General features: G+C 43.8%; 1 protein-coding gene across 2 annotated transcripts in view; it reads left to right on the top strand.

The window, feature by feature from the left end:
• RSU1 (Ras suppressor protein 1) overlaps positions 1 to 26,664 on the top strand; it is a 198,838-nt gene that overhangs the window by 31,793 nt on the left and 140,381 nt on the right. For both annotated transcript variants that reach the window (XM_052650975.1, XM_052650976.1), the window contains exons 4-7: positions 14,112 to 14,232; positions 21,673 to 21,791; positions 24,703 to 24,785; positions 25,061 to 25,175. In XM_052650975.1, coding sequence (XP_052506935.1) covers positions 14,112 to 14,232; positions 21,673 to 21,791; positions 24,703 to 24,785; positions 25,061 to 25,175 — 438 coding nt within the window. The remainder of the gene's footprint in view (positions 1 to 14,111; positions 14,233 to 21,672; positions 21,792 to 24,702; positions 24,786 to 25,060; positions 25,176 to 26,664) is intronic.

The following is a 26,664-nucleotide window of genomic DNA, read 5'->3' as shown; positions in this document are numbered from 1 at the left end:
GATTAGATTTGAAAAAATGTATACATAATAGTGAGTCAGACAGCTGTTGATCGAACGGTGTCTTTCCAATGGTGCCGCTGGTTAGGTACCATTTACAAAATTGCCTATAGTTGGGAGTTTGTTTTTTTTGGCAGTTTTAGTTAAGGAAGCGTACGGGATTGTCACATGGAAGCATCTGTTGATCCCACAGTCCAGAACCAGCACAACCCAAGGCCAACGTGTGAAGTTGGAGAAGTGGTTTCGATACAGTTGTGTCCCCTGCTCAGACACTTGTCATCCTTGATCCCTTTCATGTCAGCCCTTCCATCCTGAATGCGCCTACTCTAGAATCTCTCTTCTTGGAGTCTTGTCCTGTGCTCAGAGGAAGCGAAATAAGGGTAGGTGTTAATTCTTCCACAGTACGTTTTTAAAAGGAGTGACTTCGCTTATGGGAATTTCAGAAAGATGGCAGGCTGTGGCGATCCTCATGTGTGGGCAGGTTGAACCTGTCGCTTTCCACACCATGGCTCGCCCACTGTGGGGAGTTCATCTTGGATAGGGTTTCTTTAACTGTTCTTTAAAACTTTTTTATTTTTTTTTAATTTTATTGGCGTATAGTTGATTAGCAGTGTTCTGTTAGTTTCAGGTGTACAGCAAAGTGAACCAGTTATACCATGTATGTATCCATTCTTTTTCTACATTCTTTTCCCATGTACGTCATTACGGAGTATTGACCAGAGTTCCCTGTGCTGTATAGCAGGTCTTTATTAGTTGTCTGCTTTATCTATTTTATATATAGTAGTGTGTACGTGTCAGTTCAAATCTCCCGATTTATCCCCACCCCCATCTCCCTGGTAACCGTAGTTTGTTTTCTACATCTGTGACTCTATTTTTGTTTTATATGATTTATATGATTTTTTTTTTAGATTCCACATGTAAGTGATACACCTTTGTCCTTCTCTGTCTGACTTCTCTAAGTGTGACAGCCTCTAGGTTCATCTGTGCTGTGCTTGATGGCTCAGTTGTATCCGACTCTTTGCGACCCCATGGACGGTAGCCTGCCTGACTCCTCTGTCCATGGGATTCTCCAGGGAAGAATACTGGAGTGGGTTGCCATGCCCTCCTCCAGAGGATCTTCCCAACCCAGCGACTGAACCCAGGCCACCCACATTGCAGGTTAATTCTTTACCGTGTGAGCCCCTAGGGAAGCCCAAGAATACTGGAGTGGGTAGCCTATCCCTTCTCCAGGGGATCTTCCCAACCCAGGAATTGAACAGGGGTCTCCCGCATTGCAGGTGGATTCTTTACCAGCTGAGCTACCCGGGAAGCCAGTAGCTTCATCTGTGTTGCTGCAAATGGCATTATTTCATTTTTTTTTTTTTTTTAATGGCTGAGTAGTATTGCATTGTATGTATGTACCACGTCTTCTTTATCCATTTCTCTGCTGATGGTTTTTAGGTTGCTTCTATGTTCTGGATATCATTTACTATTTACAACAGAACCCTCAAATGGAATTGATCTACTAGCAAAAATTTCTATGTAAATCATCTGTTGACTCTCCTAGACAGTGTCTGTACACATGTGTGTCATGCAGGGGAGGAGGAGATATTCTAAAAGATGCAATGCTTGGGAATAGACACTCTTTTAGAGCAGTTCTTAACATTTTCATAACTCACCTTTTTTAAGAACAGAGTGAAAGCTGTGTCCATGATTCCTAGAAAACTATACATAATCCTTAAAATTTCAACAGGTTTGTAGATCCTGTTAAAACCATTCATAAATTTTTTAGGGGCACATGCAGCTCAGATTTAGAAACCTTGGAGTTGGGGAAAGATAACAGTATATTTGCAGTGTGGGTACACTGATGATGTTTCTTGGAAATAGGTACAAAACTTTGATAAGGTTTTTTGGCTTTTTTTTTAAGTTAATGTGAAGCTCATTCTTTTTATGACAGCTATTGTCTTTAGATATTTTTTTTAATGTGGACCATTTTTAAAGTCTTTATTGAACTTATTACAGTATTGCTTCTGTTTTATGTTTTGGTTTTTGGCCCCAAGACATGTAGGGTCTTAGCTCCCTGACCGGGGATCGAACCTGTGTACCCTGCGTTGGAAGGCGAAGTCTTAACCACTGGACCACCAGGAAAATCCCCATCTTGTCTAACCTCTTGCTGTTCCTTTAGCAGTTTTTTCCTGCCTGTGTAGAGTCCACTCCAGGCACATGATGCTTAGTGGAAATGCCTGCCCTTCTCTCTCTATCTTGCTCATCCTTCCAAAAGGGGAGATGGATTCTTACCTTTCTCCTCAAAGCCCTCCTTTGCAGCCAACTATGTAGAAAATAAAGGGTGAGGTTATTCACAGCTTTTTAGCCTTGAAGGACCAGACCTCCCAGAAACCATGACCTGAGTGCAAAAGGAAAGGGTGGCGTTGAACACCCTGCTCTGTGTCTGGGGTAAGTAGCAGGCTTCACGTGGCTGAGGACGTGCAGCTGGAGCTGGGGGCTTCACGTGGCTTTGAGCCTCTGTGCTCCCCTTTCCCCTGCTGCCTCCTCTGTCAATGTCCATGTATAGGTAACGCCCTGCTCCAGGGAGTCCCAGAGCTCGGTGGCCCAGACATTGGCCCTGCATCTTCACTTGCTCAAATGGATGAGCAGGGAGCATCCCTAAGGTTGAAGGCATGGTTGTTACCATTAGAAGAGGAGTTAACAAGGTCCAGGGTTGAATTTTCTAGCACTGGGCCTTTTCCTCCACCCCCTTGCCCCTGCCTCATGTACTCCATCATCAGCACCAAGACATGAGATAGGGAAGGAAGAGAAGCAACTTCGTGCAGAGGATGTCTCGCTGAAGTCATTCTTTTTCTTTTGAATTGGAGTACGGTTGATTTACAATGTTGTGTTAATTTCTGCTGTACAACAAAGTTATACATACGTATGTAAAAATCGTGTTCATTTTCTTTTCTTCCCATTATGGTTTATCACAGGACATTGAACATAGTTCCCTGGGCTATACAGTAGGACCTTGTTTATCCATTTGCTGGAGTAATTCTTTTTTTCCCCAGAAGTTCCTTTATTATTTATTTATTTATTGGAGGATAGTTGCTTTACGATGTTGTGTTGGTTTCTGCTGGACAGCAATGAGAATCAGCCTTAATGTATACATATATCCCCTCCTCCTTGCTTGAGCATCCTGCCACCATGCCCCCGCCGCCGGCCTCCCACCCCTTTAAGTCATCACAGAGCACCAAGCTGAGCTCCCTGTGCTTACACAGCAGCTCCCCATTGGCTGTCTGGTTTACACATGGTAGAGTGTATATGTCACTATAAAAGAAGACATGAGCTGTCGGCAAAACGTGATGTGTGTTTGTATGTGAATTGTTATTTGTCCATTGTCTCCCTCTTAATAATCTTGCATTGAGTGTGTGTGTACTCCATTATAATGATATTTTTTAAAAATTTCAGAACCTAAATAGCTCATTTTCACTGAGCTGAGCCTGCTTTCTGCGTTGATTGATTGAAATGTATTCAGTGTTCTTTTCTTTCTTGCTCTTTGCCATGTTTCCAGACTTCCTGGGCATCTTTCCTGGAGGAAGGGCTCTCCATCCTTTTCTTGTCCTTCTCTAGGTGTCACTTCCTCCCGGGTGATGGAAGGTCCCTGCCTTTCCTCTCAGTGTCTCTGCTCTGACACGGCTCTCAGACAAAAGCTGTTTGTGGATGTCGTGCTGGTGGATGCTGTATTCTGTTGTCACTGGAGTGTGATTTCCAGGGTGTGTTAGTAAAACAATTCTGGGTCTGTAAGGACTAAGACCACGTGGACCTTGTTTGGTTCCTTTTGGGAAGTTGATTGGAGATTCAGACATAACTAAGTTTGGCATCCTCAGAGGAGCAGAAATCCATGCTTGTCAGCTTTTTAGAAGATTTGTTTGATTGTGTGTACACACTTATCATACCCCAGGGACAGATATTTTTGCACGTTAGACTTTACACTATAAAAGGTGCCTTACAGCTTGCTTGTAACTTCGCCTAATTTTTGGGTAATGGATTATTCTCATTGTTGCTAAAAGAGTTGAGCCATTTTTTTTTTCTTTGCAGTAAATTACGTGAGGAATGTTTTTGGTTAGTAAAATGACTTAAGCTGCAGATTTTTTAAAAAAATTGTTTTCATGTGATAAGAACTTCTTTTATTCCTTTATGGCTGTGCTGGGTCTTTGTTGCTACCAGGGTTTTTCTCTAGTTGAAGTGAGCGGGGGCTGCTCTCTGGTGATGTTTGGGCTCCTCCTTGCGGTTGCTTCTCTTGTTGTGGAGCACAGGCCCTAGGCCCTCTAGTTTCAGTAGTTGCTGCTTCTGGGCTCAAGAGTTGTAGCGCATGTCTCGGTTGCTCCATGGCACGTGGTATCCTCACGGCCCGTGTCTCCTGCATTGGCAGGCAGATTCTTTACCACTGTGAGCTGCAGAATCTTAAGGAAGCCCATGATGGGATACAGTAAGTCTGTCCTTCCAGGTGTGTGTGCTCAGTAAGTGCCGCTGATGAACTGCAAGCAGCATCGCTTTTGTCACTTACACTGCTAAAGATATTTGGGGGACCTTGGCCTTTGTCAGGTGGCTGCTTAGCTCTTTTGCTCTTTCATTTTCACCTTGAGGAACTTGCAGATCCTGTTAAATGAGAGTTTGCTCTACTGTTCCATAAACTTTTGTCTTTAAATAACCTGTAACTACTGTAATTCACTGTTTTAATTGCTGCTTTCAGGGAAATCTCATAAAATCTGGAAAACTGGTTATCATCAGTATACTTTTGAACTTCAAATTCTTATGCTAGGATAATTAGTTCATTATCCACCTCCTGTTTTTGACCAGAAAACAAAAAAGTCATTAATCACTATAGGTACAAATGACCTTCCCCCCCCCCCAATATAAAATTCTGAAGAGCATAATTATTTGCCAGAGTGAGGAGATTCTTCTTTACATGTGATCATTAGAATGGCTTTCAGAACAAAGATTCCTAATTTGTTGATAGAATTGACATCTATATAATTAGTCTAGGCATCACCTCTGCGCTATGAATAGACTAATGCCTTCTAGCTATTGTAGCTAAGGATTGAAAGGACTTTCCTTTCACTCTGACCAAGAATGCCCTGATTCATATTTCTTATAGTTTGGTATCTTGCCGGGGTCCAGCCCTGGTGGATCCAGGGAATTCGAAGGGGAGACGGAGTAGGTGAGGAAAAACTTATTTGTTTAGAAATAAAAAGAGAGATTAGGAAAGAGTAGTACAGTAGGAAAATTTAGTGGAGAAAAGAGGCTGAATAATTTGGTTTACGCGGAGAGCTAATAAAACCTCAAGACAAGAGGTTTGCACCATCTATGTAGGCCACCAGTGCCCGCTTGAATAGTGGAGGGTGCCCCACCTTGGGCTCCTTCTTGCGTGGGTCTTAGAAGCCAGGGCAAGTAAGTAGATGTGGTGAGCCTCCACGCTCCAGATGGGAATTCAGCCTGAAAAGAAGAGAAGGAAAAAAGACCACACAGGGGAAACCAGTCTTTCCAGTGACTGGCCCGTCCGTTATTGTCCGGAAAAGCTTTTTATATTTTTGGTTGTACATAGAGATCAACGGATAAAACAAAAATTATGCAGCGTCAGCAGCCCTGACTCTTATCGAGACCAGGCTTTCTCTCTGCATACCTAGTTGTATACACAAGTCTTAGGTGATTTACATCATCTTCTGGCCAGAAGGCCAATTAACATTTTACGGCCCTTTTCTGATAAGGGTCTGTCAACCAGAAGACTTATTTGCCTTAATAGTGTTGTTCTTCCCAAAGTCTGGTGCCGCTCTCAGAAAGCACTAAAAAAAGTTACATTCTTACATAGCAAGGACACAACAATTTATAACAAAGGAAGAGGAATACAGTGATTTATAACAAAGAGGAAATTAATTAACTCAAAAGTCTAGTATTGCTAATATCAAAACTACTATATTCCTATTTCTGCATCCCGTTTACATTGATTAATATCCTCCAAGGTGCCCAAAAGATAAAGAATATGGAGGCCTGGCAGCAGTCATTGACTCAACAGTGAAACCCATCACCAATATAATTTTTAGCTTTTTAGAAAAGGCTCTATATCTTTGAGATGTTTTAAGCTGCGTGCCTCTCGCAGTTGAGGGGCTGTAAACAATCACAAGTTGTAAAAGTCCAGGGGAACCTGTCAGGCAAGTTAGAGAGCCATCAGAGGGATTTGAGCTGAGACACTCCTTTCATATTCAGGAGACCAGTTGGAGCTCTAAGTTAACTTTTTCCAGAGAAAGGTGGTCGGGGATAGCCCCCTGTAATGTCAGAAGAGTACAGTATAGCAGACAGTAAACAGATTTTGGTTTTGGGGTAGATGCTCAGGCAGAGGACCCCTTGAGACCTGACTCACCTTGCCCGTCAGGTCTCTCCGCATGACCTTGTCATGGGTGGCATCTCCCGTGCCGGCTCCCGGCAGTATCTCATGTGGCTTCTGTTACTTTGGCATCTTCCCACCAAGGTGAAGAGGGATGGTGGTTGTTCAGTATTATACTCGTCAAATATTGGGACAAAGCAGCGTTTGCTTTCGTGATTTCTTCTCAAATGGTCTTTCTCCCCCCAGTGACTGTATAACAGATAATCTCACTCATTTTCATGTATTTGGATATTTTTGGTCATTTTTTTGATAACTGCATTGCAGGAGTGTAACTTAAGAATCAGCAGAGACTTCCTTGATGGTCCAGTGGTTCAGACTCTGCATTCCACTGTAGGATCACAGGTTCAATCCCTGGTCAGGGAACTAAGACCCCACCTGCCAAAAACTTTTTAAACATAAAGAAAACTTGTAAAAAAAAATATTTAAAAAATCAGCATAACTGGCTTCATTTGAATACCCTCTACCAACCCTTAAGCTTCTCTGTTAGAGAAATTTTATATAGCAGCAGAAGTGTCTAAAAAATTTGCCTGGGCATTTCTGTTTGTTATGACAACAGACACAGATCTCCCATTTTTAGTATAAACGTGTCAGGTTTGGGGAAGCAGTGCTATTTGATTTATTTTGCTTTACCCTATTTCCTGTGGGATCTTTGGGCTTTGTCTGGTCAGGGGCGTCCCTGGAAATGGGCCCAAGACAGTAGTGTTTCACCCCTTGCATTGCAGGGTGTGTGCCCGCCTCTGGGTCATGTCCTGGTCTTGGCCTCACTGTTGGCTCCCATTGAGTCCTCACTCTGAGGCTCCCTCTTCTTGCACTTGGGGTAGCTGGCAGCCCATCAGTGGTTCCCCATAAAGGCGGCAACGGCTCAGCCCCTAACTTGGGGCTTCAAGGAGGCATGTGGGGCAGGGACCCCTGGTTTTCAAGCCCTGGCCCTTGTGCTTCTCCTTTGCAGGAATCACCAGAGCCGAAAGCAGTATGCTGCAGAAAGAGCCAGAAGGGGGAGTTTGGTGGATAGGTTTCCCGCCCATGCTGATGAAAGAAACTCCGTGTGGTCCAGCCGTTTCCGGCTCCCAGCAGATGCTGATGCCTGGTCTCTTCCTCCCCTTTTGTAGCTGAAGGGGACCCTGTTTTCAGCACCAACCAGATGGTTCTAAAGACCAGTGTGTGACCCCACCTCCCCGGCCCTTCCGTGGGCTGCCCACAGGCGAGCGCCTGTCCTTATGTTTTGCGTGGTGCCTGCTGCACCCAGAGCCTGTCACCCTTCACAGTTTTGTTTCTTTGCCTCAGGGGCTGCACGATGCTCTTGCTTGAAAAGCCCCCGGATTGGCTGTGCCCCGGCTGGGCTGCTCTGCCATCGCTGCCGCCTGGCATCCTACAGTGACCTTCAGGCCAGAAGGACAGTGAGTGACACCTTGTCACATGACCACCCTGGGGCACCATGAAGTTGCTGCCATGTAACAAGGTTCTCTGGACAAGGGGGTTTGATGCTCTTTTCCCCTGGTCGTCATTGTCCTCCCCCGTGCTGATTTCCTGGGAGTGATCTAAGTGGGGAAACAGATGCTGATTGGAAACTGGTTGCAGCCCCCAGTCTGTGTGCTTTCTCCATCGAAAATGCCTTTCGTTTTGGGCTTCCCTGGTGGCTCGGATGGTAAAGAATCTGCCTGCCCTGCAGGAGACCCAGGTTCTATCCCTGAGTTGGGAAAATCTCCTGGAGACGGAAGTGGCTACCCACTCCAGTATTCTTGCCTGGTGAATCCCATGGACAGAGGAGCCTGGTGGGCTACAGTTTATGGGATTGCAAAGAGTCGGACACGACTGAGCAACTAACACTTTAACTTTTCCCATTTCATCTGCCCCCAATGTCAGTAGCCCACTGGGCTGGCAGAGGAGTCCTGATTTGGATCAGATTGATTGTTATGATCTTGTTCTACATGATTGGGGGCAGCCAAGGACATATGTACTGGACTTGTGATTTTCACATCACCACTGACTTAAAAGTTTTCTGGGGGACTTCCCTGGTGGTCCAGTGGTTAAGACTTTGCCTTCTAGTGCTGGGTGTGCAGATTCAATCCCTGGTCAGGGAACTAAGACCCCACGTACCTCGCAGCCAAAAAAGAAAGAAGACATAAAACAGAAGCAATGTTGTAACAAATTCAGTAAAGACTTTAAAATGTTCCACATTAAGAAAAAAAAAAAAAACAACTTGAAGAATGTTTTCTGAACCAAAATAGGGGGCCCCAGACCAGCAGTATCACTGACTTTGGAAACTTGTTGGAAAGGCAGATTCCTAGGCCCCACCCCGCAGTACTAAATCAGAAACTCTAGGGTATGCCCCCAAATCTGTATTTTAACAAACACTCCTGTAATTCTGATGTACTTGAGGCTTTGAGGCTCACTGATTTCTTTGTTTTCAAATTTTTATTGGATTGTAGTTGATTTACAATGTGTTAGTTTCATGTGTACAGCAAAGTGATTCAGTTACACACATACATATATGCGTTGTTTCAGATTCCTTTCTCATAGAGGTCATTACATAATCTTGAGTAAAGTTCCCTGTGCTATGCAGTAGGTCCTTATTGGTTGCCTATCTTATATGTAGGGTGTGTGTGTGTGTGTGTGTGTGTGTGTGTGTGTGTTTTAATATTAATAGATTTCACTATAAATGAGATCATACAATATTTGTCTCTGTGTGACTTTCTTCACTTAGCATGATTCCCTCGAGGTCAATCTGTGTTGTTGCAAATGGCAGGATTCCCTTCTTTTTTTATGGCCAAATTGTATTTGTGTGTCTGTGTGTGAGAGAGAGTGAGTGAGTGTGTATCACATTTTCTTTATTCATCTGTCAACAGACATCTGGGTTGTTTCCATACCTTGGCTATTGTGAATAATGCTGCTGTGACCTTGAGGGTTTAGGTACTGCTTTGACATAATGCCTTTGTTTCCTTCAATTAAATGCCTAGAAGTGGAACTGCTGGGTCATGTTATAGTTCTGTTTCTAATTTCTTGAGGAACCACCACACTTTTCCATAGAGGCTGCACCATCTTACATTCCAACTCTAGACCTAAGGAGCCACATGTAACTAGTGACTGCATACTCACCCTCCCAGCCTCACAGCATCTCCTCCCATTTATTATTGTGTGAGTAAACTCCTGAAAGCCTTCAAGAAAATAAGTTATTGATTGTGCAATGGTTAATTTTATCCTGGAAGAAAATTACTCTTAGAGTGAAGTTCCAGTTGCTACAACAGTAGTTGATTTAGGGTCTGATGTTGGAGAGAGGGTAAGCTGTTATTAGCTAGTGGGGAAAGCATGTTCCTGAGTGTACCACTGATTTTGTGAACACGTTTCATCATCTGTGCAGTGCTGGTGGCTATGCCTGTTGAGTGTGTAACTTACGTGGACAGATACATGTCCTGTTAGGAGTCAGGCTGTCATTCAGAACTGAAGCTGGCCAGTGGGTTCTTAGAGTTGGGGCTGTCTGTCCAGTGCTTCCTGCCCTAGGGAGCTTTGTAAAGAAATGTTCATGGAAATCAGGCGAGACCCTTTTTCTCTTGCTCCCCTTGTCCCCAGGCAATTTTGGTTTCTTGTCCTAGAACCATCCAGGGGCTGGTGGCTTAAAAACCTCTGGAACAATTTTTAGTTCATTAGATTGAAGAGGATTTGAAGGAAAAGAGGGTCTTCCTGAGCTTGTTAGCTTGAATAATTAGAAATGCCAGAAGATGCTCCAAGATCAGTCTCTGGGCAGAGTTCCTGGGATGACATGACCCCATCTTTGTCCCCTTTTTCAAAACACAGCCGAAGCTCTGGGACGAGAGCACCCCATCATTCTCTGCTTCTGCAACCAGAGCTAATCGTGGCATGCCAGAGCCTGGGCACCCCTGTGAGTTTCTAGCAACTGAAGCCTCAGAATTGAGGCAGCCAACGATATTAGTTAGACTGCAAACGATACTAAATTCTCTGTCACAGGCAAAGTTCTACATGACTGAGCTTCCTAATTGAGGGCCCCATTTCTTGCATTATTTAAATCCATATCATTGATTTTTGCAATCACCTCTTCTCAGAATCACAGAATACTAAAGCTGGGTGGAAGGGAATGGAGAAATGGCCATAATCCAGCCTTCTTAATTTAAACTGAAGGGAATGGAGGCTCAGAGAGGTTATGAGTTAAGGACACACAGCGAGTTCAGAGCTGGTCAGGAAAGTGTAGAGCTAGCCCAGGATGAGTGAGCCAGGCCTCCTGGGTTCTTGCATCACACAGCCTCAGTTTCTTCTGTGGACTCGGCTCCTTGTCTGTAGACTCGGTGTGTACCACTGGTGGGGGTGGAGAGGGGTCAGAAACAGGACAGATGGATGAAGAAGGAACATTTCAGATGCATAATAAGAAATGTATTGATGTTCACTGCTTAGTTATATTTTAAAATGCTGCTTCTAGTTGGTGTGTCATGTAGCTGTTTTGAAAATTCCAAAAGAATGTTCTGAGCTGTGACACAGTGCTGCTCCCTTTTCATAATAGATTTTCATAAATTGTTCTTGGATCTATGTATATGATTTAGCCACTGCACAGCTGTTACTCATACTGTTAACTGGTTGTTATTATTTTTTTTATGGACAGTTTTGTTAGGATCAGTTTGCTTTCTAGCCACCAGACCTGTCTCTGGTGATTGACTCTGATAACCCACCTTTTTGTAACTTTTTTATTTTTTTAATTAAAAAATTTTTTTCCCTCTCTTTTTTTAAAGTGTTTATTTATCTGCCTAGGATCTTCATTGCATCATGTGAGATCTTTTTTGGTTGCAGCTCATGGACTCTCTAGTTGCAGCACGTGGGTGGCATGTGAGATCTTAGTTCCCTGTTCAGGGATCAAACCTGCATCCCTTGCATTGCAAGGCAGATCCTTAACCACTGGACCACCAGAGAGGTCCCATGACTTACTTTCTTTAAATAGTCTGCGTCTCTTACTTTATCCCAAAAGTATTGAAATATTCAGTGCTATAAGTTTATGCTTCTGTGCACAAAATAATCATTCTCTAAATGCTAGTTGAAAGCGTGGACGTCATCCCATCCAGACAGGTCTGAAGGTTAATTTCCTTTGCTTTTAACTACGGTGGGGGCAGTGAGGGGGAGGATTCTGTAGTTTAGGAAGAATATTAGCTGTAAAATTTTTTTTCCCCTTCTTCTCGTTTGAATGGAGTCTTTAGCAAACGATTCACATGCACACCAAAAATCTGGGAGAGGCCGGGTAAATTGAATGTGGGGTTACTGTTTGTGTCCACAGAACAAAGCCCTAAATCACATTTAGCATAACGTGTGGTTTTAAATTGGACTGATTTAGCAAGGAGAGTGAAATAATCTCTCATCCTGTCAAAAAAGGCGATACCTTCGGACCAGCATTTAATTGCATTGGCAAAGTAACTTCGGGAAAGCGGCAGTAATTCTGGCTGCATTATTCTTGGTTTGTGGTTAAATTGAGATCATCATTTTCTCCTGGTTGCCCTAACTTTCTTTATTGCTCTTCAAGCTAATCAGATGAATGTGGGGAGAGAAGCTTAGTGGTAGCTGGAGGGTGAACAGGGAAAGAGTGAGGTCTCTGAGCAGGGCTGCAGTCCTCTGTCGATTCGCACTTGACACACTCCAGGGTCCAGGTAGAGAGAACAAGTGAATGAACACCTCTAAATCCAGCAGGCACAGTCTGATGAATTTCCTTGAGGTCATTTATGCAAAGTGAATACGATCCATTCCTGAGAAAGTATGTTATGGAGGACACACCTAAGCATGTGCTTTTGTAGCCAGATCCTACAGGTAGGGCTTGTCTGCATTCCTCTTGGTACTGGGGAGTGAGGTGCTGGAGGAATTCCTAGTTGCCTCAATGATCCCATTAAAACTTACCTTTTTATCTCCATCCCCACAACCAGCCTCTTCAATCAACTCATCCACGCCTTGCTCATTTTCCATCTGGACCACTACCTCTTCCCAGCTGTCTTCGTTCAGAATAATTCCTCTTCTCCACAATCCCTTCCTCTAGCAAACGTGTCTCTGAACTTGTACCAAGCCTCTAAAAGTAATCAAGTCACCGATACCTTAGACATTTTATAAAGCTGAAAAGGATGACTCAGCTGTCATGAGCTCTGTGCCTGCCTCCTTACTTCTGTTCTCCTGGGAGTTTTCCACTGGGGTTCTTGGTGTGGCTGTCTTCTTACATATCTCAGGTGTCTGGGGACTTCCCTGGCGGTCCAGTGGCTAAGACTCCACACTCCCAACGCAGGTTTCCCAGGTTCGATTCCTGGTTGAGGGACTAGATCCCACAAGCTACAACTAGAGATCCTGCATGTTGCAGCTAAGAGTTGGTGCAGACAAATAAATTAGGAAATCAAACAAAAAGCCTGAGGTGTCTGTCTGGAATGTTGCACACACCTTGGCCTCGGCTTTCAGCAGCGCTGTCCCCAGGTTTCTCCAGCTTTCTGGGGCACCCCTGAAGGAGGATGTTGAGATGGGAAGAAAGTGTACTAACATAAGACCTAACAGCTTCTTCTGTGGTACCCAAGACCCTTGTCCATAGTTTCAGTTACCTGAATATTTTGGTATTAAGAGCTTACACGAACCATGAACGAGCTGGTGGCCAGTAACATGTTTGCGGGGAGACTGAATCAGCAGATGGGATACATGAAGTGCAATATATTGAATGCCCTGCTGCTGCCAAGTGAGACTTAGTATTTTTTAGGTAAAGATGCCTTTGGTTTTTAAATTTGTATTTGCAAGTATATACTGTAGGGAAGGGGAATGCTTTCAGCTCCCCAGTCGCTTTCTTTAACCTTTGATATGCACACTTGTGTCCCCTTCTTGCTAATGAACTGGTTTTTCATATGCCTGACTAATAACAATGCGGTGATCAGTTGCTAATCTGATACAAGGGGTGTGTGTGTGTGTGTGTGTGTGTGTGTGTGTGTGTGTGTGTGTGTTGATTGAGATGCAAAGGCAAAAATCGGAAACTTGGTAGGTTGACTGTTTTATCACTTAAGATTGAATTTAAACATCATTGTGATTTAGTCAAGTGTTAGGAGAACAGCTCTTCAGATAGCAGATTATTTAAACAGCTTGATGATACACTACTCAGGAAGGGATTTTGGAGTTTGCTGACTTTCTTTTGGAGATATGAGGGAAGTAGAAGGAAGAAAACAACTGGACTCAGTAGACATTACATGATTTAAAAAAATATATAATTTTACACCTAGGAGGGTAAGTCCTAAGAGTTCTCATCACAAGGAAAAACATTTCTTTTGTATTTTTATGAGATGATAGATGTTCACTAACCTTATTGTGACAATCATGATGTAAGTCAAATACTTAGGGTGTACACCTGAAACTTACATAGAGCTGTATGTTGATTATATCTCAATAAAACTGGAAGGAAAAAAAATTTAGAAAAAGAAAGAAGTATAGAATGCTCTGTAATGTTCGCTTAGAGACTGTTCATGGCACAGATTTTCTCTTCTGCTGTTTGAGGAAACATTTCCATGTGAACCCAGTGGTGAGCTACTACCTAAGAAACTCCCTACAGAAATTACGTGAGAGAGAGATACATGTGAATAAGGTGATTGCGCTGGAGTTTCATCTCTCTCCCACTTGAAAGGAAAGCAAAATGTGTCGCTGGCTCTCGCTGCCAGGGGCGAGGTTCCTGCATTCACACTCAGCGCTTCTGTTTCCACAGCTGTGCCACCAAACATAGCAGAACTGAAGAATCTGGAAGTGCTTAACTTTTTTAATAACCAGATTGAGGAGCTGCCCACGCAGATCAGCAGTCTGCAGAAACTCAAACACCTGAACCTGGGGTGAGTCTCCTGGAGGGGGAGGGAAACAAGAAGAGGAGGAGCTGGAAGCCGGGATGTGGGCGGGAGCGAGGGAGGGGTTTGCCATTTACAGGAGCAGCACCTCTCTAATTTTCTCCCCCATGTTTTAGGTTTTTAAAAAAGTTTTATTGTTTTAATACATCCTTTCAATGGCCAACATTAGTGCAAATCTATCTGTGTGCTAATTGAGAAGCTAATTGTTGGTGTAATAAGGGAGTTTATTTTTACTGTATTTTGTTTCCAATAAAATTTTATTTCTGTTATGTTGCCCGAGAAGGAACCTGTTGGCACAGCTAGCTTGAACTGTACAGGCCAGTTGTAATATGGTTGATTTTTTTCTCTCTGTATTGAATAGAAATAGTGTCTAAAGCACCTTCCTTCTATGGAGTGGAGGATATGTTTTCTAACACTACTTCATTGATTCTTAACAATTTTTCCTTTTTATATCTGAGAAGTTATCAATCCTGTATCTGTCTTTATACAAAGGTGAAGAGAGGAGTTTTGATTCAGCTGAGGTTACAGAACCAGGTTGCAGTGAATAATAGTAATACCGTATGTTCTTATATTGCTTTTCAGTTTTCAGAGTCCTCATACTAGTGTTTGACCCTCTTAACAATTGGGAATGGGGAAGGGCAAGCATTAGGGATTTCACTGTGTGGAAGGAAGCCAAGCCTTTTTCAAGAGGTTAAGTGGCTTGCTTCTGATTGGTCCTCAGGTTAGTGGCTGAGCAGACAGAGAACCCAACTGTGCATCAGACACCATACGCGCCCCCCACCCCCAGAACTTGGACTTCTGAATTCCAGCTTCATTGTTGAGCTATTAAAGGATACTGCCTGCTCAAAGCCTCATCCTCCATGTAAAGTAATGTATCATTAAATTTTAGTCATAAACACTGTAATTCAGTTAGTGATTTACATGGAGTGGCTATAGGAGCTGGCCAGGTATTTGTCAATTTACTAGGAAGCAATTGTGAAAAACAAAAATCATTCATGGATTGATTTTTAGTTCATGTTTTTCCACTGGGAGTCTGGTTAGACTCTCTTCATTTGCTATTCACTCCGGTTGAGAGAAAGTCTTTGTAAGACCTGTGAGCATTCTTTTCTCATAATGTCTGAGAGGAAGTAGGGTTTAGAAGAGGGGAAAAGTCACCTGATATTAGACAGCCTTCTCTGGCATATACGGAGACTGTACCCATCTGGCAAACCAGAAAAGAAAGGCTCCTCTGTTTATATCTCTGTTTTGAAAGATTAAGTCCTAATATTTCATTTGCATTTAAGAAGGAAGCAAAACAAGACATATGTAATGGGTTGGCCCAAATGAACTTTTTCGCCAACCCAATACTAGACATGTATTCTTACTATTAAATTCTTCATCATTTACTAAGTGAGTTGATATATATAAGGTACAAGAGAACCACCTAGGTCCGAGATGGCGGACAAGTTGACTTTTATTAGACTTCGAGCCTCAGTAAGCACTCATTGTAACACATCGTATAAATGACACACACGTAGGTGCCATGATAGTTCCTAGGTGGACCATAAAAGGTCAAAAAGTGGCTGGTGGCCCAATTTCTGGAAATCCATGCCCCTTACCCAAAATAGGTGGGATAATCCTCCCATTCATTGGTGTATGAAATTACCCACCCCAATAAAAACTGATAACCCCGTACCCTGGTGCCTCTTGACTTCTGAGATTGATGGCCCACACTCTTGTCTGTGGAGTGTATGTCTGTCTGAATAAACATTATTTCACCTAAAAAATGGTGCTAGGAATAGTACCTGGCACATTTATCATCATCATTGTTTTATTTATAGATTCCTTTACCTTGGGACTATGTGAGTGCCTTTTCTGCATGAGAGCCTTGCTCATATGAAGGTCAGTGATGAATGTCGCAGCCTTAAGGATGGGGGCAGAGCAGCGTCCGTGAGCAGGGAAGTGTGCAGCTGGACCGCTGACCAGTGGCAGGTGGTCGGGTGACAGTGGGAGGAAGGGGCCAGGAGCATGTCAGCATAGAGGTGAGATTCGTGGAAGGATTCCTACAAGGGCTAGCATTAGAGCTGAGACTCTGATACTGAGATGACTGGCAGGTAGATGGACGGCGTCTCTGATTGTGAGAAGGACTTATTTAAGAGCTCAGTATGTATATACAATGGACTGTTACTCAGCCATAAAAAGGAACAAATGTGAATCAGTTATACTGAGGTGGAGGAACCTAGAGCCTGTTTGCTATAAGTCAGAAAGAGAAAAATACGTATTAACATCTATATGGAATCTAGAAAAATGGTACTGATGCACCTGTTTGCAGAGCAAGAATAGAGACACCAACACAGAGAATGGACTTGTGGACCCAGCAGGGGAAGGAGAGGGTGGAACAAATCGAGAAAGTAGCTTTGACATATAAACACTACCCCACGTGAAATAGGTAGCTGGTAGGGAGCTGCTGTATAACACAGGGAGCTCAGCTCCATGCCCTGTGATGATCTAGAGGGGTGGAATAGGGGTTGGGGTGGAAGGGAGGCTCAAGAGGGAGGGGACATATATATATAGTTATGACTGATTTGTGTTGATGTATGGCAGAAACCAGCACAGCATTGTAAAGCAATTACCCTCCAATTAAACCGAGAAAAGATGAAAAGCTCAGAGCACCACCTGTTCCAGGCATTGCAAGTTTCGTGGTGTCCTGAGTGTAAAGTGTAAGGTGGGAGGAGGTGAGGCAGGAGATGAGGCCAGGCAGAGAAGCACGGAGTCTGCTGTGCATTCGATGAGTGTTTCTTGAGCTCTCTGTTCAGGTGCTGGCCATCCAGCCCTCAGGGAGCTTATATCACAGTCGGGAAAACAGCCTGTAAATATGTAAATGTCCATCGTGGCAGGGAGTTGAGTGCTAATGGAGGGGCTTGTGTGTCAGATAAAGGAGCTCTGGTCTTAACCTGCTGATCATTGGGGAGTTGTCACCGGGAAGTGGCGGGTGAGATGATACTCGTATGAAAGACCACGTGGAGGAGAAGTTGGACGAAACCCACCAGGTTAGCGTTCCTGGTGAACCAGGGTAGCAACAGTGAAGGTGGGGAGGGACTTTATATGAAAAGCAGATACAAGTGGTAAAATTCATGAGGTGGTATGGATGGGACGGTGGAGCTGAAATAGATGTATAGAGACAGCTTTGGGCAGGAGGGAAGGGGCCTAGGTTTTGTTTGGTTGAGTTCAAGGTGCTTCAGGACAGAGTTGTAAACTTTCCTTTTTAATTGAACACGTTTGAGTTGGCTCTTTGTCGACTTTGGAGCTGTTTGGATTTTTGGCTCTTGCTGATTTATTGATTGTGTAACACTCTCTGGATTTAATTACCTAGCTGTATGGATAGGGTTGTCAGAGTTTGAACCCAATTCCTAGTTCTCTGGGAGAGGGATTAAGATAGGTTTCTGTAAATGGTACTTTCCCCCTCAGATGACATGAAGAATTGTATCTGTGCAGCCCTGGTTAAGGCAAGGCATGAAGGAAGACTCAGAATAAACAGACAATTAAAAAAAAACACAGCAGAGCAGTTAGGCCACATGTAATCCAAGCTTCATATTCAGCCAGAAGTTGATTTTGAAGTTTTATATCCAATTTTCTATTTATTCTGATTATCTCAAAACCAGAGAGGATTTTAGGCCATCTGAATAAACAGAAGGAAGCCGAATGATGCTCTTCATTCTTCCATTGTGTCATTCATTGTGCAGAGTTATTTTTATTTTATTAAAAAAGTGTAAAGTCACATAGGTTACAAGTTGGTAATTATTTTGGGTATAACTTCATGACCAAGACCATCATGCCAACTATTCTGGGATAACTTTTTTTTGCTATGTTGCTTGGCATGTGGGATCATAGTTTCCTGACCAGAAATCGACCCCCAGGCCCCTTCTTTAGAAGGATGGAGTCTTAACCACTGGACCACCAGGGAAGTCCCTGGAATAACTTTTGACCTTTTGACCTAGTTAGATGAAGGAGCTTACCTTATGAAGATTTATAAGTTTACACTGAGCACAGTGTTGAGTGTTCATGGTTTTTTTGTTTTTGTTTTGTTTTGCTAAGTGTGTGAGCAAGTCACTGTGGAGGTGAGAAAAAAATCTGCCTTTCAGGCAAGAAGGTTTTATTGAATCAGGAATCGCCCCAGAGGACCTCTAGAGATCAGTGTTCCAAAAGAGAAGTGTTCAAATGGGCCTTCCTGTAGCTTTTGAAGAGGAAAAAGGGGGAAAATGCCAGACATCCTTTGGCTCTGGTTTTATCAAGTTCTCCATGATATGTGGGCATCTTCCCATTTCCATGTGCATTTGAAAAACGTTCACCTGCAAACAGAACTTAAACCACTGGGCATGGTTGAGTCATCAGTAGCTTTATCTTCTAACACCTGAATTGACTGGAGAGTAAGCAGATGGGGAAGCCCTCCTTGATGGTTCAGATTCCACAGTGCTCTCCTTAGGCGAGCTCGTCTCTTTGAAGCTGACTCAGACTCTCTCTCCAGCTTCCTGAAAAGCAGTTGTAGTTACAGCCATTATTTCTTGAGAACCTACCTGGGAGCCCGAAATTGTTTCATGGGCTTCCCATGTCCTCTCTCCACTTTCTAGTGGTCCTTCTGGGAAGGTATTGCTATCCTCATCTTCAGTTCAGTTCAGTCATTCATTTGGGTCTGACTCTTTGCGACTCCATGGACTGCAGCACGCCAGGCCTCCCTGCCCATCACCAACTCCCAGAGTTTACCCAAACTCATGTCCATAGAGTCAGTGATGCCATGCAACCATCTTATCCTCTGTTGTCCCCTTCTCCTCCTGCCTTCAGTCTTTTCCAGGATCAGGGTCTTTTCCAGTGAGTCAGTTCTTTCATCTGGTGGCCACAGTATTGGAGCTTCAGGTTCAGCATCAGTTACAGCATTCATCTTACAGTTGAGGAAATCGGGTCTCAGAGAAGCTGAGTTACCCAAGGCCACCCGGTCAGCGAGCGCTGGAGCTAGACCTCCGCCCTTGCTCTGTTCTATCCTCTCTGGGCACCCTTGAGTGCTGGAGCTCTCGGGGACGCTCTGAAAAGAGGCAGCTTCCATGTGTAGATGGAGATGGATGTAGATGACTCCTGCAGGGGAAGGCGGCACATGCCACCCATCAGTAGCAGGGAGCCAGGAAGTCGCCCTCTGTGTGCTGGTGTCCAGAGGAGCAGGTCCTGTGGTAGCTGAGTCGACCCTGCTTTCAGACCATCCCGATGCATTGTTAGGGCTTTCTTTCCAGCACTTAGCAGGCCCAGTGCTGTCACCGCTGCCGACCACAGGGGCCTCTGCTGAGTCCCTGACACCTTCAGGCGGGGCGGGGATTGATTTCTTGCTCAGGCAATAAAAAGAACCTTCAGTTTAGTAGATGCTTGACATGCACAGGTGGACAGGCTCAGGCTTGCTCTAGGCTGGAGAGTGGATGAGATCTGTCTTTTTGGTAAGACGCTTCTTCCCACTAAGAAAGTCTGAAAGTGGATTTCTTGCATCTTATGTTTCAAAAGTGTACTTCTGGGTTTGGAAAGAAAAACTTGTATTGGTCATTTTCAAACTGGTTAACTCAGAGCAAGATTTAAGGAAGGAAGCACTTGCTGTACACTTCTGTGCCTTTCTCACCGTCTCTGATTTCTTTCCTTCAGTTTACTCAGCATCCTCACGTGGGGGTCCAGGAATCAGGGGTGCCTTGGCCTCCAGGAGTGCTGGGGGATCTTAGATACCTGTCATTCTTACCAGGAGAGTCAGAGGTCTCTGGTGCTAAACCTGTGTTAACCTGACACTCCATTTCCGTGTTCCAGAGATCATTATAAGTACTGTCCTTGCCTGCATTTCCGTTTTGGAGACCCCGTGAGACACTTGACACAGGTGTGCTTCACACAGTGTGAATTCACAGAAAATACCAGTTATTAGGGCTTCCCAGGTGGCACAGTAGGGAAAAAAACAACCCACCTGCCAATGTAGGAGATGTAACCCCTGGGTTGGGAAGTTACCCTGGAGAAGGAAATGGCAGCCCCTCCAGTAATCTTCTCTGTAAAATCCCATAGACAGAGGAGCCTGCTGGGCTCCAGTCCATGGGGTTGCAAAGAGTTGGACACAACTGAGCACAGCACAGCAGCAGCAGTGGTTCAGCAAACTGTACTGGAGGTTAACTTGCTAACTGCAAAGTTAGCCTAAGACTTCATACCCATCAAGAGGTGGGCACCACTTGTTTCTAGGTTTTTCTCTGCTCTCAGCTGTTTCCTTTGAGGCCTGTTTGGTGGGTTTGAGTAGGATTGTGTGTCATGTGAGAAGGACTGCTGTCTAGAATTATGTCTGGTGTCACAGCACCACCCCCCCCACCTTTCAGTATTTGTCAGTCTATATTATTAAAATTTTTTTGAAATCATATTTTAAGTGTATTCAAAGAGAATAACATTAAAAAAAATAAGAATCTTACAAGTGGAACATAATAGAAAAATATTTTTCTTAGCTTTCATTGGAGATGTGTGTGTGTATGTGTTTAAGGGCTTGCTTCCCTGGTGGCTCAGATGGTAAAGAATCCATCTGTGTTGCAAGAGACCCAGGTTCCATCTCTGGGTCGGCAAGATCCCCTGGAGAAGGGAATAGCAACCCACTCCAGTATTCTTGCTTGGAGAATCTCAGGGACAGAGGAGCCTCAGCCGTGGAGTCACGAAGAATCGGACATGACTGAGCAACTAACACTTTCGCTTTTTACATATATATTAAAAAATGTTCAGTTGTGATGTAAAGTACGCGTAACGTAAAGTATACCGTATTTATGTTTCTGTGATTCAGAAGCATTAAGTGTATTCCCATTGTTTTGCAGCCTATCTCTAGAAGTTTCTCATCTTGCCATACTAAAACTCTATACCCATTAAAAATTCCCCATTCCCCTCCTCCCTCCCCATCCCTGGTCCCTGGCAAACTTGATTCTAATTGGAGATGGTACTGAACTACTATCAGTAGTTGCAAAACAAAACAAAAAAAAGCGATTTTTTTTTTTTTTGTCTCCCATTGGGAGGAATAAGCAAAATCAAATAAAGCAGAAGTCTGAAAACTATGAGACTTCACATATATCTTCTGAGGTCTTACCATTGCTACACTTATAAAGAAGTTTTTCTCTAGAAGGAAAGATATTTTGTGATGTGTTTATTTTCTGTGTAAAACTGTGTTGGAGCACCACCATTGGAGAAAGTGACAGCTAAGGCATTTTCAGATGTTTCATGGACTTGGAAATCACCTGGCTAGAATTACTAGGCTGCTAAAAATAACATAAAGTGAATGGGACTACGGCTGGGCTTTCAGCCTTGAGCCCCTCACAGGTGACTGAGACTCGGCGCCCAGAGGGGATCTGAGTAGCCGGCGTACGTAAATGTTTTGTGTGTGACGTCTTATGTTTTCACCCCCAACAACAGCATGAATAGACTAAACGCTCTGCCTCGAGGATTTGGATCGCTTCCAGCTCTGGAGGTCCTGGACTTGACTTATAACAACTTGAATGAAAATTCTCTTCCTGGAAACTTCTTCTACCTGAGTAAGAAACTTTTAATCCTATAAATCTCCTTAAAATGGTCCTCAGCATTCTAAAAGGGAAATTTATTTGCCAGGTCCCAAACTGCAAGAGAAATTATTGGACATACATATATATTTTTTTCCTTCAGATTCCTTTGAATGTTCCCTCATAGCTCAGCAGTATGTATATTTGATAAATTGTGATCTAACACCATTGCACTCAAGTGGACTTGGTAACGTCATATTAACTTTATGATAGAAATTTTTGCCTAAATGAGATCATCTCACATTTAGCTAGAGAGCTTGACTATCTTTTTAAAGAACATGCAAAAAAAAATTATATACGTATATGTATCAGAGAAGGCGATGGCACCCTACTCCAGTACTCTTACCTGGAAAATCCCATGGACGGAGGAGCCTGATAGGCTGTAGTCCATGGGGTGGCTGAGGGTCGGACACGACTGAGCGACTTCACTTTCACTTTTCACTTTCATGCATTGGAGAAGGAAATGGCAACCCACTCCAGTGTTCTTGCCTGGAGAATCCCATGGACGGGGGAGCCTGGTGGGCTGCCGTCTATGGGGTCGCACGGAGTCGGACACAACTGAAGTGACTTAGCAGCAGCAGCAGCAGCATGTATATGTATAGTATGTGACTTTCTCATGTGTTGCTATTAATGCTGTGTAGGCTTTTTGCCCTGGAGAAGGCAATGGCACCCCACTCCAGCACTCTTGCCTGGAAAATCCCATGGACAGAGGAGCCTGGTAGGCTGTAGTCCATGGGGTGGCTGAGGGTCGGACACGACTGAGCGACTTCACTTTCACTTTTCACTTTCATGCATTGGAGAAGGAAATGGCAACCCACTCCAGTGTTCTTGCCTGGAGAATCCCATGGACGGGGGAGCCTGGTGGGCTGCCGTCTATGGGGTCGCACGGAGTCGGACACAACTGAAGTGACTTAGCAGCAGCAGCAGCAGCATGTATATGTATAGTATGTGACTTTCTCATGTGTTGCTATTAATGCTGTGTAGGCTTTTTGCCCTGGAGAAGGCAATGGCACCCCACTCCAGCACTCTTGCCTGGAAAATCCCATGGACAGAGGAGCCTGGTAGGCTGTAGTCCATGGGGTCACTAAGAGTCAGATACGACTGAGCGACTTCACTTTCACTTTTCACTTTCATGCATTGGAGAAGGAAATGGCAACCCACTCCAGTGTTGTTGCCTGGAAAATCCCAGGGACAGGGGAGCCTGGTAGGAGGCTGTCTGTGGGGTCGCACAGAGTCGGACACGACTGAAGCGACTTAGCAGCAGCAGCAGCAGGCTTTTTGCCCAAAGATATTCCAATGAGTTACTTATAAAAATATACATTAATAAACTGCTAACAGAATTTTAAACATTTCTAGCCAGGATTCTTGTTATAAGACCTTTAAAAAGTATTCTTATTGATATAATCTGTTTCGTCTATAGCATGTCATCAGACACTAAGAAATCACCAATAGATGAACACACTTTATCCTCTTATATGCAAACACATTTCTTGCTGCAGATGCTTGTGAAAAACAGGAAAAAGAGATTTTCTGAGAACTCATAAAATATTTAGGAGAGAGTTGTTGTCTGTAAGTGAATGTTCTGTTTTTCCAAATAGTGACATAGCTAGCATCCAGAGATTGTGATTTTTCTGTTAGTCTCTATAAAGTTTCTGTTTTCTTTTTTAACCTTCCATATATACTTTTCAGGGCTTCCCTGGTAGCTCAGCTGGTAAGGAATCTGCCTGCAACGCAGGAGACCCCAGTCTGATTCCTGGGTCTGGAAGATCCCCCAGAGAAGGGTTAGGCTACCCACTCCAGTATTCTTGGGCTCCCCTGGTGGCTCAGATGGCAATGAATCACCTGCAGTACGGGAGACCTGGGTTCGATCCCTGAGTTGGGAAGATCCCCTGGAGGAGGACATGGCAACCACTCCAGTTTTCTTGCCTGGAGAATCCGCATGGACAGAGGAGCCTGGTGGGCTACAGTCCGTGGGGTCACAAAGAGTCAGACAGGACTGAGAGACCAAGCACAGCGTGCATTCTTTATCCTAGACTTCGTCAGGCCCATGAAACCAACTGTAACGTGTTTTCTTGGACCATGGGAGAAATTGCTTTTCTTAAGTCTATGAACATACAATTCTGTTGAATTTTAAGACATTAGAATGTAGTTGAATATATGTAAACGAATAAAACTACATCTAATTATACTCTCTCCTTTTGGTTAAGGATAAAATGATGCCTCAGGGTTTTACCCTTCAGTGGTTTAGGGACTGATATCCTTGTATAATATTGTGAACAGATTTCTGCTTAAGTTAGGGTTTTCTCTGTTTTTAAATTCCTCTGCACTATTTGAACTCCTTCATCTTCATTTATTTTTGTGGTTAAGGCTATAGGAACAAGTAATAATACTTAGTCTGATGATGGAAGCAATGAACTATGATTCTGACCTCCATCACGAGAAAGCCGTTTGGTTCTTTATTTTCTGACCTAGTTCTCTTTACACAACCGAGCCCTTTTGCCCTGAGCGTTGATATAAATGACACACTGGTTTTCTTGGTTTCACTCTGGATGCAAATTGAGCCATACAGGTGAATCAGAAGTAATTGAAGAAAAATAGCTATCTTTTCTGAAAGCGAATTGAAACTCTGTGCCAGAAGCTGCCAGTGCCCACGAGTTGTTAATTATATCAGTCCTCTTGGATATAGATATTTTCCTGAACACACCAGCTACACAATAAGCCAGTAAATCTAAGTTTGACCTGCTGGTTATTATCGCGAGCCCTAGGTGTGTCACAGGCTTTTCACCACGCCAGGGTTATTAATCAAAGCTGACTCCCACGTATTGATCAGACCTCAAATGGTTGGGTTCCATGCCACCCTGTTTATATATTGCTGTTTAATTTGCAGCCACCCTGCGTGCACTCTATCTAAGTGACAACGATTTTGAAATCCTGCCGCCAGATATCGGGAAACTCACAAAGTTGCAGATAGTAAGTAATTTATCTAAATTCTTAGAAAATCAATTCGCTCCTGCAGCCCTTGTAGGAGTGGAATCAAGGCAATTTGAGCCAGAGTACGGTTCGTTTTGCAGGAATAAAAGCCACTGCTCCCCGAGACCATTCGTTGCTTGTCTGCAGACTCTTGTAAATAAATTGGAAGGATTGAGCCTTCGAGGAAGAGAGGGCAAGGGCAAGGACAGGGCCTCTGCCGAGCGCCTCTTTGTGTGAAAATTGTTTTGACACCCTCTTGTTTCTCTTCTATTTAGCTCAGCCTTAGGGATAACGACCTGATCTCACTGCCTAAGGAAATCGGGGAGCTTACTCAGCTTAAGGAGCTCCACATTCAAGGGAACCGCCTGACTGTTCTGCCCCCAGAACTAGGTAAGGTGTCTGATGAATGAGCTGAGTTCTGGCTTTAATTAATAATGATCCCAGTGCAGCAACTCTGAAAACCCTTCTCTCCTCTTCTCAACGAGAACCCTCCACCCGGGCACCCAGTTTTCATCCTTTCTAGTAGCATTTGTCATTGACCAGACTTAAGCTGCTCTGGGTTTGACCTGCCCTGAGGCCCCGTTGAGCACCTGGAATTCTGAGCATCTCGACACTGCTGATGGCAGATGACCAAGCCTGGCTGCCTGCCTGGAGCCGTGGGAAGAGCCTGGCAGGAGGAGTAATGGTCTTACCCAGGGCTTCTCCTTTACCGTTGGTGATGATGGCTTTTTTTGAAAGGAATCTATCACTCATTTTTTCGATCATTTAGTGTTCTATCTTAATCCCTTGAAAACTTTTTATCATCAAATAGTTACAGTATTTATGACAGTTGCCTAAAACTACTACATTTCCAAACACGAATTAGGTTCTCTCCTGATGCCATCTTTGGTGGGAATGGTTACATGTGTTCTCATTGGGAATTCCTCGGTCCTCCTGCCGTGGCCCCTGCGTCTTAATAGGCTGTCTGGTCATTCAGATGGCCCTAGGTGACCTTACGACCTTCCTCGGAAATAACGTCCGCACACGTTCCTGTTATTGAGGTTATGTTACTCTTCTAGCAAAGTTTCATGAGTTCTCCTGTCTTGCTTGTGGAGACTCTGGATGTCCTCTCATTTCTTCAATACGTTGAACTATATTGTTTCTCAAACTATGACTATTTCCTTTTTTGCTCCAGAATAGCACAATTTTATTTATTTGTTTATTTATTGCATTTTATTGAAATACAATTGATTCACAATGTTGTGTTAATTTCTCCTGTACAGAAAGTGATTCAGTTATGCATATACATATATATTCTTTTTCATATTCTTTTCCATTATGGTTTATCACAGGGTATTGACTATAGTCCCCTGTGCTATACAGTAGGACCTTGTTTATCCATCCTATATGTAATAGTTTGGATCTGCTAACCCCAAACTCCCACTCCATGCCTCTCCTACCTGCCTCTCTTGGCAACCACAATTATGTTCTCTATGTCTGCAGAATAACACAACTTTAAAAAACACATGTGACCCAGCAATTCTTTGAGGAAGTATCTCAAATGAGTGGTAGCTATATTAATGAGGATGTGAGCGCCATGAGAAACGGGGTATATATGTGTCCCCTGCTCTGTCCCCAGCGCCTCCCGCATGCTGGGAACCAGGTAACTTCTCGAGAGATAAGTACTGAATGACGTGATGACACGAAGACCTCAGATAGCAAGGCGTTGGGAAGGCTACAAGCCGGCCGAGTCCGGCTTCTGTCCAGAGCTGTGCTGTTCAGGAGAAGCCGTGAGCCACACTTCAGATGTTCATGTGACTCCCTTATGGGAAGATGCAGATACAGAACGTTACCATGGGCAGAAAGCTCCGTTGGGCAGCATTAGTCTAAAGGAAAAGCA

This window comes from Budorcas taxicolor, chromosome 13 (assembly GCF_023091745.1).
Source record: "Budorcas taxicolor isolate Tak-1 chromosome 13, Takin1.1, whole genome shotgun sequence".
In the NCBI taxonomy this organism is placed as follows: domain Eukaryota; kingdom Metazoa; phylum Chordata; class Mammalia; order Artiodactyla; family Bovidae; genus Budorcas; species Budorcas taxicolor.
The sequence above is the reverse complement of the archived record's forward strand: the minus strand, read 5'-3'. Positions and strand labels throughout refer to the sequence as shown.